General features: G+C 40.7%; 1 protein-coding gene across 1 annotated transcript; it reads right to left on the bottom strand.

Moving 5' to 3' along the window:
* Positions 1-15868: 15868 nt before the first annotated feature.
* rps16 (ribosomal protein S16) lies at positions 15869-18985 on the bottom strand. The gene is made up of 6 exons (XM_084711174.1): positions 18888-18985; positions 18747-18798; positions 18026-18127; positions 17004-17100; positions 16856-16903; positions 15869-16054 (listed from the first exon to the last, which is right to left on the bottom strand). Exons 2-6 carry the CDS (start codon positions 18792-18794, stop codon positions 15909-15911), a joined length of 441 nt encoding a protein of 146 aa, XP_084567300.1. The 5' UTR covers positions 18795-18798; positions 18888-18985; the 3' UTR covers positions 15869-15908.
* Positions 18986-20664: the final 1679 nt, after the last annotated feature.

Raw genomic sequence — 20664 nt, 5'->3', positions numbered from 1 at the left:
GTCAAGTTACATTAGTCCAAGTCATCTAACAGCATGTCGCACTATGTTACAATGAATGAGTTCCTATTAAATTAATCACATCTTATCAAGTCGCATCAGAGGATTTCACTTTAGCTGTGTCCGAAAGAACTCCCTGTTTACTGTACTGTTTTGGACAGAGCCTTTCATGTCAAGCCACATAATTTCATGTCATGTCTCATCAAACAGACAGAAAACAACAACACTTTACATAAAATACAAGTACAACAAATCAGTTACTCTAAAATACAAAATATCTGGTCAGATTTTTGAAAATAGGGTTGCATGAGACATTATTGATAGTCAGTGTAGAATTTTTATAATTTCTCAAAACTATACTGTACATATACAACAGTGGTTTTTCATTGGAAAAGGCTGTCCAACAGCAAGGTAAGGCAGTGAAAATATTCTAAACATAGCATACACTTTAACAGATATTGATTTTTTTCAGGGGGACCTTTCTCTAAGTGGCTAAATGTGTTTTTCTGCAGACACTGTCCACAGCAGTGCTCCTCTCCTCTCCCGAGTATCAATAAGTATAAGTAATCTGAACTATCCCTTTAAGACAGAAGTGGATCCTGCTAACCTTTCGGGAGAGGCTGTTTTACTACACACAGATTGTGTTCTGGCCCAGAGCCTCCGATCAGACGTCTAAAGGGACCAATGAGCCTTCAGTATTTGTACAATAGCAGCTCGTACAGTAGTTTCCTCCTGTGGATGTAGCCTCGTATTGGATGCAGCTGTAGTTGTGTTTAGGTGTGCCTCTCTGGGCCTTGTGTGTAATAATGTTACACGGCTACTGCTCGACAGATGCTCACCTCCCTCCCTCTGACTCGCGCACACACACACACATACAGATGTGCATGGAGAGGGAGACAGAGAGAAGTCTCCTTTTCCCTCCTCCCTCCTGAATATCCTTCCACACCTTGTTGATAGGACCGGAACTTTCCTGTGTTTCGCCAGGGTGGGCCCTGCTTGACTCATGGGGCTGAATGAGAGGGGTCGTGACCCACGCCATGAACTGCTTCCTGTTTCTGTTGAAGCGGTCTTCCGAGGCCCGCGGTGATCACAGGAGAAGCTGGCGGGCAGCCGGAGCGCATCCAGACTGAAGTGATGCTACCTCAGTAAAAAACATACATCAACGAAGCAGTAGCTGGAACAGGAAGATAGTGAAATGGTATTATTTACTGCTATGAGGGCTACAGGGAGAAATATGTTCACTCTGTCAGACACATAAGAGGAGAGGCGGTGTTAGACTGGGGGCTCCATGCAGCTTCACGGGGGAAGTATTCATGAGATTTTCATAGCAACGGTTCCCAAACTTTTTCAGGCTTATGGGCCCTTACAGGGTAATTACATTTTATTACAACCTGGGTCCTATTTTAGTCGTTCTGGCTTTTATTTCTATCAGTTATGATAACATTGTATCTGCTGAGGTCTGGAGATCCGCGACACTGCTGCAACAAAGTTTACTGGGCGAGAAACACGAGAGGTCAGATGATCAGAAAGTTTGTGAACAAGCCATGACTTTAACCAGTCTATCCGAACAATTTTATTTGGAGGTAAAACTGAAATGTCAGTAATAATCCTTCATTGGGCACAAAAAGTGTACAACTGCAATTGTGTTTTCAACTGTCAAGCAAATTTGAAGCAAACTTTTGAAATGTTGCAAAAAACAATGCAAATTATGGGCATTCCTGTCAACTGTTCCAGAGCGAATAAACTAGGCTCTGCAAAGCATAGTTTTGTCAGAAATTGGCAGTATAGACTACACTGACAAACTGCATAGAGGAAGTAGAGGTTTCGAGCCAGAAACAAAACCAGTAGCTGCCAATAAACCTTGCAAATGAAGAAGGAGAGGAAGAAGAAGAGTCGGGGGGGAAAAAAAAATAATTTGATGACTTTAGCAAAACAACAACTTGGTCCCACATCTGGTAATTAATTTCTTTCATTGGACGGTCGACATGGGACAACTTCCTCTTCTTCTCATGGAACAAAATCAGCCGGTCAGTCATGTGAGTTAAATGTTTGCTTATATGTAAACTTATTCTCGACATTGAAATTGAGGAAATATTTTGGAATTTTCTAGTACATTACTTCAAAATGCTATAAAATATCCCAGACACGAAGACTGCCATCTTGCGCCGGTTATGTAATCTGAAACCTGAGTCTGTGCAGTGGTGGTCAGGGCTGGAGATGCCGCCAGTCAGCTGTCAATCACGATGTGAAAATAGCATGAAACCTCGTTTTTATAGCATCAAATATATAAAACCACAAACAAAAAACACTTCATGTTGATGTGACTATTGTGCAGAAAGTCTCTATTTACTGTTTGTTCAAACACCAGTTAAAACTGTATGATTAGCTTCATCACTGATGACAAATTAGGTGGACAAGAGTTGCAAATATTTGTCAGGCGCCTGTTAATTCCAGAGATAAAGAGAATATCAGAGATGTTGTCCTTGCTCCTGGAAAGATGACTCTTGAGTAACCTGTCATAAATCGAGATGCATCACTTGATCAACGTTTTAACAGCCTCAGAAAATATAGAAAAGTTGCTGGTTGCATACAGTAGTATTAGATTAAGCTCAGAAAATCAATGTTAGTTGTGAAAGAGTGTCACTATTACCCCTAAACGCTTTCTTAAAGCCAATAATTGGACACTTACAGCGTTTTATCTCTTATCCGACAAACCCAGTCACTTATGCTATTTGTCTTTCCTCCTCAGTCGATGGCTCATCTGACCTCCTTATGCCCTGCTGACAACTGTCATGCTCTGATTTAGGATTATTTTTAAATCAGGAGCTGTCGAGGTTTGACGGGACGAGGATGGGGTACCCGTGTCCCGGGGGACCTTGTAAATCTGGACAGTTTACTACAGAGAGGGGGAAGAAATGGCCCCGTGCTCTCCTCGTCCAAGCCCGGCGTAATCCCACCACTTCCTCTCCTCCGCTCTGCTGCTCACGCCGTAATGCATTTTCTGTAACTAACAGCCGTTGTTTCCCGATTGTCACGCTCCCATCCCTTTCTCTTGGAATGTGTGTATGTGTATAAACTTGTGTGTGTGTGTGTGTGTGTGTGTATGTTTGTGTGTGTGTGTGTAGCAGTGGGATAGGGTGTTGGGGTTTAGAGCTCTCTGCTGACTGCAGAGAACTGAGGAAAAAAAGAGAGAACGACTGGTAGTAGAACGTCTGGAATTGCAGTTAATATTAACACTACCCTCCTCCATTACCATTTACCACCTCTTCCTCCTCCTCCCCCTCCTCCTCCTCCTCACAGGTCCTCGCCCTATGACCTAAATCCTTGAAGAACTCTTTCGTTAAGGGTTTGTCAAGGGTTCCTTGCACCCTAATACAAAAAGGTTATTCCTAGAACCTCCTGGGTGGGTTTAGGATAAACCCCTTGAAACATAAAAAGGTTCTTGGTAGAACCGGTAGCTGGTAGTTAAAACCCTTGGAATATTATATGGTTCTCGGCGGATTCTAGATAAAACTAAAAAAGTGTCAGTAGAACCACTTGGGTGGATTTTTGGTTAAAACATCAAAAGGTCCCCTATAGAACTTCCACGGTGGGTTCTAGATGAACTACTTGGACTATAAAGAGGTTCTAGGCAGAACCCCCTGGGTGGGGTCTAGATAAAACCCTTGGAATAAAAAAAGTCCTTGGTAAAATCCTCTGGGTGGGTTCTACCAGAACACAAAAAGGGCTGTCCTATTAAAGGTTCTGGTTAGCATCTTTATTTTTAAGCGTGCAGGGTGCTCCAGGCTGGGCCTCCTGCCTCCGTCACGCTCGCCTCCTCTCTGTCTCTTGAAACAAGAACACATGGATGTCAGGTTCTCCGGCTCTGGCAGTGTCCTGCTCCTTTCAACAGCCCGTACTCCCTTTAATTAGCCATGTCCCCCCGTCTCCACATACAGAGTCCACGACAGGCTGAAACACACACATGTATACGGCGCAGGATGGCACACTGAGGGGCGGCCCGGAGGCAGTCAGGAGGCAATTGATTCACGCCCGTCTCTCTCACAGTAACATTCTTCACGACACCTCCTGACAGGTCCGAGCCGAGCTGCTCATGTGCTCCACAGCGCTTAGTGAAGCCGACCAGGAGGTCAAACCCCTCAGAGAAGAGCAACAGGTTCTTGGGAGACTCGCCAGCTTAGCCTCTTAAGTGATGAGAGCATCGACAATAAAATTCACCTGCCCGCTGTCCCCGATCTTAACATTTTAGCGCACACTTTACTCCGTGTTAAGTGATAAAAGGTGACTATCCATCAGAGATTGCTGGCAATGTCAAAATTAGCTAAAATGCTCTTTTAGTTTGAAGCTTTTAGCTGCGTATAAGAGATTAATTGGCCCCTCACAGCTAAAAAAAAGTTAGTTATTTTTCATCTTTCAAATTATTCTGATGTTTTACCATCAGGATAATTTGTATAAGCTGTCAGTGACTTACATTTAAAGGTCCAGTGTGTTAGATTTACTGGGAGTTATTGGCAGAATATGAGATGGAATATAATGTTAATAACAGTAAAGATGCTATGTTTGCTGTGTTGATGCTGTGTTTTGTGTCAACCGAACAACAGACCATTGCTATGGACACAGTTCTGATCGTGAACATGGAGGAGCAATAAATCATTTTTGAAGCCATAAAACCATTTTAAAATTAATATTTTAGGACTTTAGATGTAGGTATATTTAAAAACCTGAGCCAAATATAAACATCACTTGACTTCACAACATTAAAACGTAATCAATCAACCATAAAACCCCCAGCCTGTATTGTAAATTATGAGCAGCTGAAACACAACAAAACAAATATCATGCAACTCAGGCTCACTTCTCTGTTATTATAGAATTAAGGATTGGCCACATAAAGCAGTGACTCATTATTGCTAAACATAGCTTTGAACACAGTGTTACCATGGAGCACCAGAGCCATTAATCTAAAAGGGAGAGACAGACAATATAGTTGCACACACTCTCATCTCTCTGCAGGTAAGCTGACCGATCCTGACGTATTCCTTTAATCATGACATTAAAAGAAACAACAACAAACGTGGCAGGAGTGAAAGATAACCTCTTCACTTCAAAGCTGACTGCAATCAGAGCGCTGTGAACTCTAATAATCTGCTCACCCCTGCTGCACAGGAGGTGTATGAACTCTGTGTTTTCACTAAAATAGATCCAGGCTGACCCCTGAAGAGGGGGATCAGCGCAGGTCCTCTGCAGGTTGTCGCAGGGAATCAGAGCGGCCTGCAGCCAGAGCCGAGGGCTAAAGGTTGAAGGGTGTGCGAGGTAGCCTGTGACCTCCCGATTTGGCTCGGGCGTAACAGACGAGCTCCCGGGGGGGGAGGACCCCTGCGTGACCCGGCTCACCCTGTGTCTGTGCAGGCCGTGTCCGGTGCCACCGCCACACTGCCTGCGTAAAGATGGAGGGAGGAAAAGAGGCAGAGAACACAGGGAGGCGAGGGTAGAGGCAGATTTTAATGGGAGACAAAGGTTCTGCGGTGTGAGCGCACTGGGACTAATTCCACTTTAGTTCAAGTCTAGGTTAAATGCGTCGGGAATGAGTCAATGCTGGCCGCAGAGAGTGTGACTAACAGAGCGGGTCAGTAACAGGCAGCCCTTTTCTGGCTGCTTTCAGACCAAAAACAGGCTGAGAAAAGAAAAGAGGAGAGTGGAGCCGAGGCCTCTTTGCACAGAGCGAAACAGATGAGATGAATCCATCATCGGCTCAATATTCTCTCTCAACCCTCGACGGTAACGAAGGGTACTTTAAGGAGAGCGGGCGGGGGTGAAAGTAAGTGGAGCGTGGGATTGTGGAATAAAGAGAAGAGACCTGACTTTAAAGTTGTCATCAACATTCATGCGAGACTTCTGAAATGTTTATTTCAAACATCCGGCTGGCTGCTCATTTGTGAGCACTGACCTTCCTCACAAGCAGTGAAACCTTTCACAGAAAACAAAGCAGCCATTTGCAGAAAAGTAGAAGACTTAAAACTACAGTTGATAACTTCTATAAAGAACTTTTTGTCATATTAACTGTCACTATATCCTGACAGTATACATGAGACCAAGGGCACAGATCTCATTACAACTTTGTGTGGGAGAGTGGTGGCACTGATGAAATAAAATTCAGCCCTGAACTTATCTGTTCGGGGTGTGCAAAGTAAAGTAGAGCTGCTGTCTCTACTTTGATTGCAGCTTGTACTTTCTGCATGAACTTTTACCGCAAGCCGAGAGAAGCAGAAAACAGGTTTTATCCCCACTTCCTGTATTACTTTCTGCTGTTTACAAGGTTCAATACTAGAAGGTATGTCAGCTCAATTAATGTGAATTATTCACGTTAAAATACCCTCTGCGCTCGGCGATCTTTCAAGTGGACGGACTGTTAAACCAAACTCCATTCTGAAAACAGGTGTTTTATCTTAGGGCCGTCTTTTTTCGCAGTAAAAACTTTACTTACACCATCGCTATGACTTTTCTCTGACTTGCTTCCGTCTACAGGCACAATCGGCACACATTATTTACTCAGCAACATCATTATGTAACCTGTGATGAAGTGTTTGATACAAACACGTATTGACTGGCCCGGCATTGCAGCCGTTTTCACCAGACGAAAGTGATGCATGCGGTTCATACCACTTAGCAGAGTACACAAGAAGGACATAAACAAAACCTTCAAAAAGTGTTTATGTGTTAGTCGACTTCAGTATATATATTTTCAGTTACATAATTCATTTAAAATGATTTATTTGAGGGGACAACTTCATCCTTTCTAGAAGTTGGGGTGGACATGTGCACACTGGGATCTGTGCTCAAGCATGAGACAGATAACATGTGAAAGAATCAGGTTCCCCTGGCTACTTGAGTGCTCTTTGCAGGATTTGCAAGAATCCACCACATTTGAACTAAACCAGTTAGAGCCAGCTCCCAAACCAAAACGTCAACCACCTGGGAATGAGTCCCAGTCGTGGTCTCTCTGACTGTCATTGATTCGATCGTTGCACATAAGTTCAGTGTGTAAACCTGCTCTGTGTGAACCAGAAAGAGAAAGTGATATCAGTGTTGGCTAGCATGCTAACTGCTAACATCACAGCAACTGATGCAATATGCAAGACACACATGTCATTGGGAGCTAACTCACCCCAGCTGGGATTTCAAAGCTCATTTCTAGTTGAAAACTGGTTGATATTCAGGCTGACTGTCTAAGACCTCCTTTTATCTTATTTTCAACCAGCTAATGACATCAACATGACACAAAACACAAATTTGTTTTAGCAAGTTGTTCAGTTGTAAGTTGAACGAGAGAAAATATTGATTAGTGTGAAGGCATTTCTCCAAAGCAATATAAAAAATAAAGACGTGCTTGATGTCATTTAATTTCAACGTATTTAATGTTTCATATAAAATGTCATAAACACAGACAATATAGGTGATGTGCTGCCAACAAGAAGTTTCAAGGACATCATAATGGGAAAAGTTCATTATATAAAATAAATAAAGTGCACTTCTTGCCATAGCCTAAGCACAAGTACTTACTTACAAGCACTTGGTGACACTTTCAACTTCTGTGGGATATATGCATCAGAATGTTGTATAAAGAACGATAAAGATATATATAATCAAGACGACATGGTGGATGAGTTCTTTTCTGTGCATTCAATCAACGTCAGTGAAAAAATGCTCACTTTTGAACCAGTTTTGTTCGTCTTTTCAGCAGAATAAATGCTCATTGGGACTAGCTGACCCAAACTGACAGCAAAACTCAGGTAGAGGAGAGAAAGCAAGATGGTAGATGACATAAAATGACAGTAAAGGCTCTCAAACTGAGCTGAAATCAAACAAGTGCACGTTCATTAGGTTATTAACAACAATAGGGGGCGATATTTTGGGGTGGATATTCAGGTGCAGTGGATTTTTGTCATTAGGAGCACTAGGAGGAATGAGAGGAACCTAATTTTTCAGATATTATTGCAACTAAAGTAACCATGAAAAGCGAACTATTTATTTGCTTTTCCTCTCCACAAATGATTCTGCAAAGAGAGGATAAACTAGTCAGCAAATGATCGCAGCAGGTACATGACCCCTCGACCCTGAATCCTCACATCTGCTTTGTCTGTTACACCAAAGAGTAAAGAGAACAGTGTTAAAAGCTGCTCCCTGCCTGTAACAAACTCTCTTATGCATACAGACACACATACTTAAACATGCAGGGCTGCTCACTGTCAACTGTCTGCAAAGCTCAAGATAAATGAGAAAGTCTCAGTGATTGCTGCTGTGCTCTCTTCATGAAACTGGGTCTCTGATAACTCAGAATCGCTTCTGAGAACGTGCAGTTTGAACCCTTCATACAACTGATCAGAGTTTATTATTATCTTGAATATGTTTTCCTCTGTCTGCAGTGTTGTTATTCTGTCTCTGTCAGTCTTTCAAAGAGTTGTTTTGAAGATATGCACTTCATTGCAAGTGTAGAAAAAAAAAGGCACTGCTGAAAACCATGTGACTGCTCAGTTGGCATCCTGAGTAGAAAGCAGATCTAATAAACACGCACACACTGATATGACTGTCTGGTCATTTATCATAGTTTACATTATCTGCTGAAGCACCGTGGATTCTGGGATGCGGAGCCAGAGGTCGATGTAGATCAGATACCAAAACAGGAAAACAGGGTTTTGGAATTCTGCACATTCTGTTCAAGACTGTCTTGATTAGGGTCGGATAGCAAACCTCAATACTTTGTACACACTGACCGAAATGTGTGTGTGAGTGTGCGTGTGTGTGTGTGTGTGTGTCTGGAGTATTCAAAGACACCTAGATTCTTACGCTGGGTTACACCAACAATGATTCATTTATACATCATACAGGTCTTTAATATAAGGTAATTAGTCATCTGCAATTATACATTTTTTAAAAGTCAGTGTTTAAAGGTTTGTCAGCAGGTACATGACTAATAAATGGACTGCAGCCCTTAAGGTCAGGGGTCATATGTGACAGACAAACAATTATTGAAATGGTTAAGTTTTTGGCAAAAGTGACTGCTGATTAATCGTGATCATCTGTTCATGATTTTAGCAGCAGTTAAGACATTAAACACTGATTAATTAGGATGTTTGACACTGTGAAATTAAAAAGGAATGGGAGTGGTGAAAAAGCAAACACAAGAAAGTGCCATTACGGTATTAGTGCCAAAGCTCATCATTTTGACAAAGTAGACAAGAAAAATGCTCTGGTCTCAATGGAGATACTCCTCCTCTTTCAGACACACACACACACATGCTCCCAGTGATCACCTCCCCTCAAGGACAATGCAACAGATAAGCAGCGAGCCCCTCATTATCACTCTCGGCCCAAACAGCGGCGCGTCGCTTGGCTGGGCTGCATTTCCTCTCCACTGAAGCCAACATTTGTTGCCGCGTGCTACTGTCCCCTGATCCTGAGCCGCTGGCACCCTCAACCAATTGTTGTTTACTCATTCAGGTCAATGAGGCTTGACGAGGAGTTGACTGCAGGAGGAGGAGGAGGAGGAGGAGGAGGAGGAGGGCAGTGGTCAATATATGTTAATGAACATCCCTCCTGCTCTCTGTCTTCCTGTCTTTAAGTCTCTGCAGAAAGGAGGCTGATAGGAAGAGAAAATGAACGTACGGCAGGTCACGCTTGAAGCCTGATCCGCGCGCGTACATGTGGGTGTATTCATATGCTTTCATGTGTTAATTGCAGAGTGGGAGCTCACGGAGGCGTCGCGAGGAGAGGTGGGGATGAAGTGCAAGTGATGACAAAACGCATCCTGGCCTCGCACCTCTGTGTTTGTGTGATTTGGAGACGCAGAGAGGCAGAGGCGTTAACAGAGGAAAGGCAGGTGCTAGCTTCAGAGTGTGCGCGCTCAGTCATAAAGAAATAAATCCTGCACACTTAATGACACACGTTTAAACACCAAAAGAATAACGACACCTGTTGAGTACAAATAATTCAAACACCTTTGTGTTCTGAGTCGAATTGAATTAATTCACCATCACAGCCCTTCGTATTTTAAATGAGCAGAACAGCAGATACTCAGCAGTGTAACTGAATGAAAGCAGCAGCTTGTGGAGAGGCAGAAAAACAAACAAATACAGGTGCCAACATGTTGCACATATCATTTTATATGATTCACGTGGTATTACATATTATTCAGGTGTCTGTACTTGCATGAGTATTTATTTTTCTGGCAACTTTTTACTTTTACTCTCTAGATTTTAACACAATTATCTGTACTTTCCACTCTTTACATTTTAAAAACTGGCTCTATACTTCAGTTTGAATGCATTTCAGGGGAATTGGTGATAGTTTTTATTTTGCATCATTGTGCGCCACCTCCCCAACATCATGGACTGGACAATAACTCATATGATTCCTTGGCGTATCCATCAGTGCATGTCGTGCACAACAAATGTAGCTTTCATACTTTAAGTACGCTTCATTTTTTACGTAAGTATCTGTACTTCTACTTGAGCTTTTGCCACGTCCGTTTTTTGTTAGAATCCCAGACAGCTGCACCTTAAAGCAAAGTTTACTGGGTTCCACTTTTAAACATATATTTAAAGGGCAAAAAAAATTGTTTAAATGGTTAATTGATTACCAAAGATTTGGGAAATTCTTCTTTTTCCATTCTCTGTTGATTGCTGATTAATCAACTAATTGTTTCAGCATTAGTTAAGGTATCAAACAATGATTAATTCGGACGTTTGGCACCGTTAAATTAAAAAGAATTGGGAGCGGTGGGAAAACAGAAGATTGCAAAAAGCCTCATTCTGGTATTGGTACCAACACTCATCATATTGGCACAGAAGACAAATTCCTCCACTGAAAATCTTTAGTTTCAGCGTCATCAGAAAGTGAAGATGAAGAGGGTCATTTATTCTGAAATACATTTTGCAGTTTTAAAAGTTTTATCAGTGTTTCACTGCGTGATTTCAGGTCCTGTAAAAAGGATAGTTCTGCTGTGTCGACGGTTTGTTAATACATTATGACGCAGAGTGAAAAAAAGTGATGAGTAATTTTCCCATCAGGCAGAAAAACAGGTACAAACATCAATTTTGACAGGTTTTTGTTCCTTCTACCTCTGTTCTCCAGCTGCTCGCTGGCTGCATTATCCACATTATTTTCATCTCTGCTGCCAGTCCTTTCTCCTCGCTGCAGAAAACACCTCCATTTCCACAGGCAGTGCAGAATGTCACCGGTGCAGCATTACGGCCTTTAGAGGTGAGGCAGCAGGCAGGGGCAGAAAATAAACAGTAGTAAACAACAGTAGCGGTGGGGAGTGGGCTTCCCTGCTGTGTTGATTATTGGAGGGCTGTACACAGGCCTGATCCCCCCCGGGAGCTCGCCGAGCGGGAACGGCTGCTGCTGGCTGCCCACAGAGAGGCCAACAACATCTGGGCCTCAGCTCAGCTCACCTCATTATACTCCTGTTGTTGTGCTGGAGGAAAAACAGATAGCAGTAACTAGCAATCAGCAAAAATAGGGAAAGAATTCTGCAATTTGGTGTAAAAATGTGAAACAAGGCCCGTGTTACAGAAACCTCCTAACCAGTGGATCATATCCTAAGTGACTGGTAACTAGAGATGCACCGATTGCAATTTTCTTAGCCGATTCCGATTTCCGGTTTTTATAAGGGTCTGGCCTGCCGATTCCGATTTTGACCGATTCCGGAATTGACAGCATTCACAAAAATTTTTGCAACTTTTCTTGTAAAAATTAAATTAGATGTTCATAATATGACACTGACTATTAAATATTAATTAAATACTATTTAAATCTTCTCCAAAGTCCTCCAGGTTACAGCCAGGGCTTATTATAGGTTTACATTAAGATTCTGAATCAGCTGAATGTGATCTCGCGAGACCATGGAATCTCGCGGGATTTCGCGGGACGCGATTTCACGTGATCAGATGGAAACAAACCGGAGACGGACGCGATGCAACAGTTTGCTGCCGTAAAACTTCGCCATGAGAAAAACAGAGGCAGAAGTCAAAGGAGTCTGGATGAGAAAATGTTTGAGGAGACGCATGAACACAGGTTGTTGATTCTTCATCCAGAACAGGAGGTGAGATTTTAACTGTCCCTCTGTGAACAGCAGTCTGCTGCTGGCTAACATTAGCATGAAGAGCTAGCTACATAGTTTACGGCTGTTTTGCGACATTGTCAGCTGCTCTGTCTCGTTGTAGACTGTCTGTCTTCTCTTTGTCTTGTTCTTGGAATCTGTCTCTGATACCAGCTTCAAGCAGACATGTGTCAGAGTGTGTAGCTGTTATCAGCGCTGCGTTGACGTCACAGTCAGTTTGTCTGCTGCGCGCATGACGTGACCATCGTGCAGAACACGTGTGTGACAATGACGGGCACAGAATCGGATATGTGACGCTGACCGGCCGGTCACCGGCCAGGGCCGGTCACGCTGAAAACCGCCCGGTTCCGGTCTTTGGCCGGTGGTGCATCTCTACTGGTAACCATAGTAATTAGGGAAAACAGCCTTTACAGATGAACTGCTCCTATGTCAATGTTTCTATCTTTACTTAAGATAAGAAATATCTATTACATATAACATCCTAACTTCCCAAAATCTTAAATTAACGCTCCTAAATTTAGGACAACTGTTAATAAACTGTCCTAACTTGACTTTTTTTGACATAGCTAACTTATTAACTAACTAGCTAACTAAGTAATTAACGGCAATGTTCGCTAACAGTAGCTAACAAGTGTTAGCCAACAGTAGTTTTTGCTAACAGTAATTGATGGTAGTTTCATCACTAGCAGCAAATCGTTTTAGTTAACAGTACCTAACATTAGTGTTTGTGAACAGAAGCTAATGGCTGTGGTAGTTAACAGTAATTGTGGTTTAACAGCAGCAAATGTAGTATTAGTTAACAGTAGTGTTTGCTAACAATAGTTAAAGGTAATGTTACAATGTAACAATTGTGAATAGTAGTATTAGTTGACAGCAGCTGACAATAGTGTTCACTAACAGTAGTGTTAGCTAACAGCTAGCTTACACTATGCTTACAGTGGTAGTAGTTAACAGTAGTCAGTGGTGGTGTTTCCTAACAGTAACTAACACAGTGTTAGCTAACTGTAGTGTTGTCTAACAGTAGCTAGTGATAGTGTTGGTTAATAGTAGCTAACGATAGTGTTTGGTGACAGTAGCTGTATTTGCTAGCAGTGGTGTTAGCTAACAGTAGCTAATGATAGTATTAGTTAACAGTCACTGCTGGTAGGGTTGCTAGCAACAGCTAACAGACCTGTTAGTTAACAATAGCTAGCAGTAGTGTTGTCTAACAGTAGCTAAGGATAGTATTGATAGCTAACGGGGGTGTTTGCTCACAGTAGCTAACAGTAGTGTTATCTAACTTGCTTGATCTATATCTCTGCTCTTTTATCTTTGGATTTCTCTTCAGATGTCTTCAGTTTTAGCTCATCTGTCTTAAAGTTTTACATTTTTGTAAAAGCCAACAGTCACAAAGTTGTTCGGTAAGATAAGAAAAGTAGTTTTGGTTGCCGGTGACAGACATAAAAGTCAATAAGCGATGTTGGATTGAGCATTTAGGATTTCCTAACCTGAGATAAAGTAGGATGAAGTAAGATAAGATAGGATTCCTAAAGTCAGGATTTACTTCTTAGACGCTTCCTATCTTAACTTGGCTTAAGATAGGATGTTTCTGTAAAACGGCCCCAGGACCTATCGAGAAGAATTAGGAAATGAGCTGTTTTAGTATTGAGAGAGGCAATGAAATTCAGAAATTTTGGCACAGCTGGTTTCATCATATGCTTTCTTTCACACACCTGAACATGGCTGTGTGAAAAAGCATCCATCACATCAGCAGCGACACTGCCTGGTTACTGTGTCTGATTTTTAATAACAACACTAACACAGGTCTGGAACAATAGTCAGTACTGCATTACTGTTTCTCAATATGTTGTTTGCAGAGATTTTAGAGCAAAGTCAGCTTGGGAAACATTTCTAGACTCTGGGCAAAAATTTGTCATTTATCCAAACAGGGATTTATGTGACTTGCTCAAAGGCATTTTGGCTAAAAGGTTTACATTGTGGGGCTGTAATGTGGTGTATATTCATCACTCATATATTTCATGATCTGTGAGACTTCAGGAAATGGCAGCAGGCCAGTTTCCTAATGGCTGCTGGTGAGGGAATCTTTGCATTACTGATTCACCACTGTCTTCTGGCGCCATCTGCTGGTGAAATGTGGCAATAAAGGTGTTGAAAACAAACTAAAAGAATGAAACCACTTAGGAGTAAATGTAAAAAAGCATTTGGGCCTTTTTAAGAGCATTATAATGCAATTTAAGACATATTACACATCCATACTTCCCAAAAGAAATATGTTAATTAATCACTTATTCATTCATTAATATTTTTAATGAAATCTGCCAATCCAAATTGTATAAGACACCTTGTCCTTTCCACTCTTGAAAGTCAAAGGTTATTGGTTCCATTTTGGTTTTGTTTTGTTGCTTCCTCAGCGTGATCAGTACAAATTTTTCACCCAAACCCATTAGGCAAGATTGAAACTGATGCTACTTAATAAAAGCAAAATTAACTTCATAATCTAAGAAATTTTAAGACTCATCAAAATTGCATTTAACCTAAAATTACTGACTGACTTTTTAAGACAAATAGAAAACCTGTATTTTGCTCTTAACGCCAGCCATTTTTCCATGTATGTATGGTACAACAAAATCATCTTTTAAATTTAAATACTAGCCCAATGATTCCCATCGCACCCCCATTAAATATCTTTTTCAAGACTTTGACGTCACAGCAAGAGCTCAGGTGTAAAAAATAAAGTCAATAATGCCTGAACTCCATTAACGGCTTCACTTTCACAGCTCACTGGGAAACACGAGCACAACAAACATTAATGTGATGAGCAAAACCTGTGTTCTTACTGGTATAACAAGTCAAACTGTGTGAAACAGGCCTGTTTATGCCTGCTGACCACTCCTTTTAATGCTTGTTTTATCAAACAGAACACTGACCAAACCACAAAAAAATTAAAACAAGCATTAATGGAAACTTTGTTCTAACACATGAAAACTGCAATAAATAAAATTACTCCCCTAATAGAAAACCTGCTCAGTGAGGTGCAAAACTTATCAGTACAGACCAGTGTAATCAGCGTTACAGCACATCTGCACACTTTTGTAAAAGTCATTAATTTTAAATCAACAACAAAATTAATGTGGATATTATTCCAATATTATGTACCTCCATTTCAAGCTCAAATCTAATAAATTTGAGTTAATAAGCTTTCCACTATTATTACATGAAACAAAATCAACATCTAAAATAAAACCTTAAAAAACTTGATTTTACTAAAAATTTTCTTGAAATCCTTCATTTGAACAAAATATTTTAAAACAAATAATGGTAATTGCTGGTCGGACTTTTTGTTAGATGAGACCATCTGTGGCAACATTTCAGCGTTTCTTTTTTTGTCCTCATCCCGAGGTCAAAAGTTAAAGTTCAGTTTGAGAACAGCTGCCTTGGCCTTGTTTCAGCAGATGATAGATATTGAGCTTCCTTGCAACTATTTTCCGCATCGCTTCAAGTTAAATGAGCAATCAAAACAGTTTGAACCCTCACCACCATCACCAACGGCGTTCAATTTTCTGCACTCATACCACAGGAGAAATATGTAGTTTACTGCCAACTGCATCTATTTTGTGCCATGTGACCGTGAACAGAAACCCCAAGTGTTCTGTATTTCTTGCTAAACACGCTGACATCCCTGCCAGAGGAAAAGTTGTAAGCAAACCATCTTAAGTTTCATGAGTAGAAAAAAAATGACAGAAGAGAAGATTTTTGTTCCTCCAATTTATTATGAAAATGTACAGGGGAATTAACGGTAGGACTTCTGGTAGCGGGCACGAGCTCCAGGTCCACCGAACTTCTTGGACTCGCAGCGACGTGGATCGGCGACCAGCAGGGTCCTGTCGTACTGGATCAGGATGTCCTTGATCTCCTTCTTGGAGGCCTCATCCACATCTGCACAAAGGACAGGATACATTTGACATTATTCTGCCATTTCTCTTACATAAAGAGTTACTACATCCTGCATACTTTAATGTTTCATTCTCAGTTAGCTCTCTGCTGAAAATACATTATGAGCCTGTTGAAATTATACACTCAATAAGACTTAAAAGCGGGCAACACTAAATTCTACACTTTGAAAGCATCCCGACTATATAAATTCTATGAGAACAAGTCTTCCACATCCTCTACTCCACATTCATCTGCCTAATATTCAGTCTTCAGTGATCGCAGTGCCAAAATTTAGCTATATTTCTCTGAGATTACATCACCATTTCAGAACATTCAGCACTCAATGCGAGCACACAGCTGAGATTCTTAACACGCATACACCTCAGTGACAGTTTAGCTTTTGGAAGGGTCAAATATTTCTTGCGACAGCCCTCAAAGTTTCAAGGTTTCACTTCAGAATTACTGATGCACAATTCTGATATTAAAACACAGAGCACAAAACACATTTCTGAAGCTTAAAATAAACTGTCCTGATGAGACAAGCGGCCAACTATCTTGGATTTCCACTGATATGCAGCCTGACTTTTACGGTCCTAAAATCTACTTCTTTTGGCGAGCAAGCATGTTTCAATCAAGCATGTTTAAATCAATTACAATCAAATACTGACATCTCCTGTCCTGAAATACAACACGTGCTTATGAAATTCACTAGTTCCCGTGTATCTGGCCCGAGTTTATTTGGTTGAAACATTTAAAGCAAAAGCATGACTTAAGTTTGTGCACTGAACAATATTTAATACTCACACTTCTGGTAGTAGGCAACCAGGGATTTGGAGATAGCCTGACGGATAGCTGGAAGACAACATCGACAAAAAGTAAGCAACAGATTCTGGCATCGTGACAAGTCTAGATGCAGTAAATTTATCTGTTCATTCAAATTTGCTCCGCTTACCGTAGATCTGTGCGACGTGTCCACCACCCTTCACTCTGACTCTGATGTCAACTCCAGCAAAACGCTCCTTGCCCAGCAACAGCACTGGCTCCAGAAGCTAAAATAGAGCATATAGTGAGGCTAAACATGCATTTTCAAAACCATCAAAACAAACTATCTTTGAGATCAGGGCATTTACAGGTGTTTTACAGAGAACTGCCCTTAAGGCCTGACACATAATAGATTTTTAGGGCCACAGTGACATTTAAGAGAAAAAAAATAGATATATTTAAAATAATTTCAGCTACATATCAGCAGATATTGTAGTGATCCCTTAAATGTCCTTATCAAACGTGAAAAAGATATGGAAGCAGGATATGTTACAGTTTAATAAACTTTACAGTCCAAAACAACATCAGGTCACTGAATTCTCTGTAAATATTGTGAATTATGTTGTCAAAAAAGCTGCTGAAGTTGTGACTTTGGACAGGTATCAAGATCTGGTACCAATCATGTCAACAGAAAAATATCAATACACTCCTAGACAAACAATACTGCTAGTATTAAATATTCAAAAATCATCAATTGAGCAGCTGATAGGGCCAAATCCTCAAAAGTCCAGGCTGACTTAACTAAATTCCAAAAATGCATCTAAATACAATAACTCAGTAAATGCTGGATGTATTCATATTCATTTTTAGCACTGCATAGTATAAATAAGCAGAATCAGCTTTGATAAAAATCTTAAGGATACTCATCCCCAGATGTGATAGGACAATAAATCCATACTAGTTTAGTGGCACAGCTGTGTGGCAGGATTTAGACCACCATCGCAGTACAGTAATGTACACGGTTAGGCTAGAAAGAACAGTATATTGTCTTGAAATGCATAATGATGAGAGATAACGTTACAACTCACACATGGGATGCTGCACTGCTCATACCCATCTGTCACTGCCCCATTAAATTACAGATGTTATAGGTGCTGCTCTCCATCAGCCATGTGCACCCAGATGTTTAGAATAATCCAGATGGGGACTCACCTTGTACTGGAGAGTGGCAGGCTCCACCATCTCCAGGGGTCTGCCGTTCACCTTGATCAGGCCATTTCCCCTTTTGCAGTGGGCAACTGCTGTGGCCGTTTTCTATGACAGAATCACAATCATCAGTTAATATCAGAAACGTATGAAGTAAGGCCCATTAAGGGCTGCATTTCAGTCAACTTACACACAGAGTTTAAGCGAATAAAAGACCTTTCATCCTTCAATTCATTCAAACGTGGTTGGTAAAAACTTGTGGTTTCTCAGGCCATGTGATATATAAGGATAGCATACCTTTACAATTAAGGGAATACTGTAGCTAACATTACCAATAATATAATGAATTTGTATGATCGTTTAAAGAGACGTGAGCTAAATGTAACCACTGTCATCCTCTAAAGTATGAGAAACCAAACCACTGCTAGCAAGCAGGCTAGCTCGTCATGCTAACTACCTCTGCTTCAGTACACAGCAAAATCGACCGGTGGCTAACCCTAACAACTTTAAAGGTGATTTGCAGTCATGTACAACAACACTAAAGCTTCAAGCAAAGTTTCAGAAGGTCTAAGAGTCATACAGACCGAAATAACCGTTTAATTACGCGGGTATACCGGTGTAAAACTACGACACCACCACTTCATGTTAGCTAGTTTAGCTAATGTGCGCTAGTAAGACAGGGCAGCCACAACACCGCACGTGGAATAAATGTCTATATTTTACTTACTTTACGTCCAAAGACCTGGACCGATTGCAAAGGACCTTTAGCTGGCATGTTTCTGAAACACACAGGGAACAATAGTTACATTAGAAACCAGTGAATGATGATAATTTACACTATTTTAGCGGATCAGGCTGAGGAACATACCGTCTTCAGCTAGGGTGCCGTACGGAGAGACCGACGGGGTTTCGCGTGCGGAACATCAGGGGCTATTGCGCGACACTTTAGACGTGCTTTGTGGCAGGATTTACGACAGTTGCTCTCGCTCTACCTCCATTTTGCAGTCTGTGCTCTTCAACTTTGTAGTTATTTACAGAAACGTGTTTCTTGATAGAGAATGGAAATTTAATCACTGTAATTCACCACATATTTGGCAAATTGACGGACAGTGTGTATACAGGTTTTTTCATTGATAATTATAGATAGATAGATAGATAGATACTATATTCAGTCCCTTGGAAAATACTGGGTATTCAGTAGCTCACACATAAATCTAAAAGTCAGTAATAATGGGTTAAAAACAGGGTTAGTAGGTAATAAAATATACAAATACAAATATACAACACAGATAAAAACAAAAGACAAAATACACTGTGCAACAATAAACTCACATCAACACCTTAAAATGTTTTTTTTTTATCAAATACAATTATATTAATAAATCTTTGCACATCATAGTTGTTTTGGTCTTTGAGTTGTGACTTCAGATGGGAGCCTCTGTTATTATGACAGCAATAAAGTAAAGGGACGTCAAAACCATTCATAAAACCTCATTACATAAAACCCATAATAAAAAAAAAGACATTTAATAGTGTGTACTTTGCGCTCCAATGCTATCTAACATCCAAACACTGTATGAGAGAAAAAAAAGTGGTTACACACTAAAAATTACAAATTACATTTTATTTTTATAATCCACTGGAATACAAACATGTTATCTAATCTGAAGGCTTTTGGATTACTTCAAAATCAAACATTGCTCCCAATACTAAAAAATTTAGTTATTTCTCTTTAAACGTCTCAAAACATGTTCAATGCAACTATATTGCATTATGCATATTCAGCATTTACAGCTGGTCAAATCAAGGTCCCGGTACAAAAACAGTACGAGGAGGACTCACTCAAAATGTCCATCCATTTCCAGTGTAAATATGAAAGAATAAAAACTCCATTATCCATAAAGAATCATTAAGAAACCAGCTAAGTCACCATTAACAAAACTGGCAACCTGAGAGGGGTAACTTACTGATTAACAGTGTGGTATATTTGTCTTATGTATAATATTTGCAATTAAATTATTATTATTAAAAATACTCCAAAAATCTGTCATATTTATGATGAAAAATGTAATCAGCATAATATAACATATATAATATCAATTAACACACTTTTTCAAATGTAATCTGGGCTGATCATTGTTACTTTTCTGTCAATCTTATTATGTAATACAAGAACAGATACAACTAATACAAATATTGCATTACTACTCAACCGTGGTGTCAACAGAAGTCCCAGTGGTCTGGTTTATGTCAGACTGTGATCATATTTTGGTCCAAATGAGGCTCCTCCTCATCCACTTTTCTCCATCCCAACACAACAGCACCCTCTAGTGTCGGTGGAATAAATAACATAATTTTAGGTGTGACATCATTGCCATCTCAGCTGGGGGCAAGGTTGTATCATCAGCCAGATGCTGTCTGGCACGGATCGGTGCAGGGCGTTAATTTGTCTTACACTACAGGCTGACAGTTTACATCAAGCTGCGCTGACTCCCCACACCTTGGTTTCATCAAACCTTATTTTTTAATCTGGTGGTGGTGAGCCAAACCGCAGAGATCATGTGGTAGAGCACTGCTGGGGACTGAGGAGCGCAGGGTCAGGGGTATGGGAATCGGACATAACATGGGAAAAAGGAAGTGGGGAG

This window comes from Lutjanus erythropterus, chromosome 22 (assembly GCF_056507025.1).
Source record: "Lutjanus erythropterus isolate fLutEry1 chromosome 22, fLutEry1.hap2, whole genome shotgun sequence".
Taxonomy (NCBI): domain Eukaryota; kingdom Metazoa; phylum Chordata; class Actinopteri; order Lutjaniformes; family Lutjanidae; genus Lutjanus; species Lutjanus erythropterus.
This window is presented reverse-complemented; position numbering and strand designations above follow the sequence as displayed.

What these genes read in the sequence shown, in the direction of transcription:
- rps16 (XM_084711174.1), bottom strand. Translation starts at nt 18,794, where the DNA reads ATGCCAGCTAAAGGTCCTTTGCAATCGGTCCAGGTCTTTGGACGTAAA. An exon ending in ACACGTCGCACAGATCTACG is followed by an intron (nt 16,904 to 17,003) that starts GTAAGCGGAGCA and finishes GTTGTCTTCCAG; the next exon opens with CTATCCGTCAGGCTATCTCC. An exon ending in GGTTGCCTACTACCAGAAGT is followed by an intron (nt 16,055 to 16,855) that starts GTGAGTATTAAA and finishes TCCTTTGTGCAG; the next exon opens with ATGTGGATGAGGCCTCCAAG.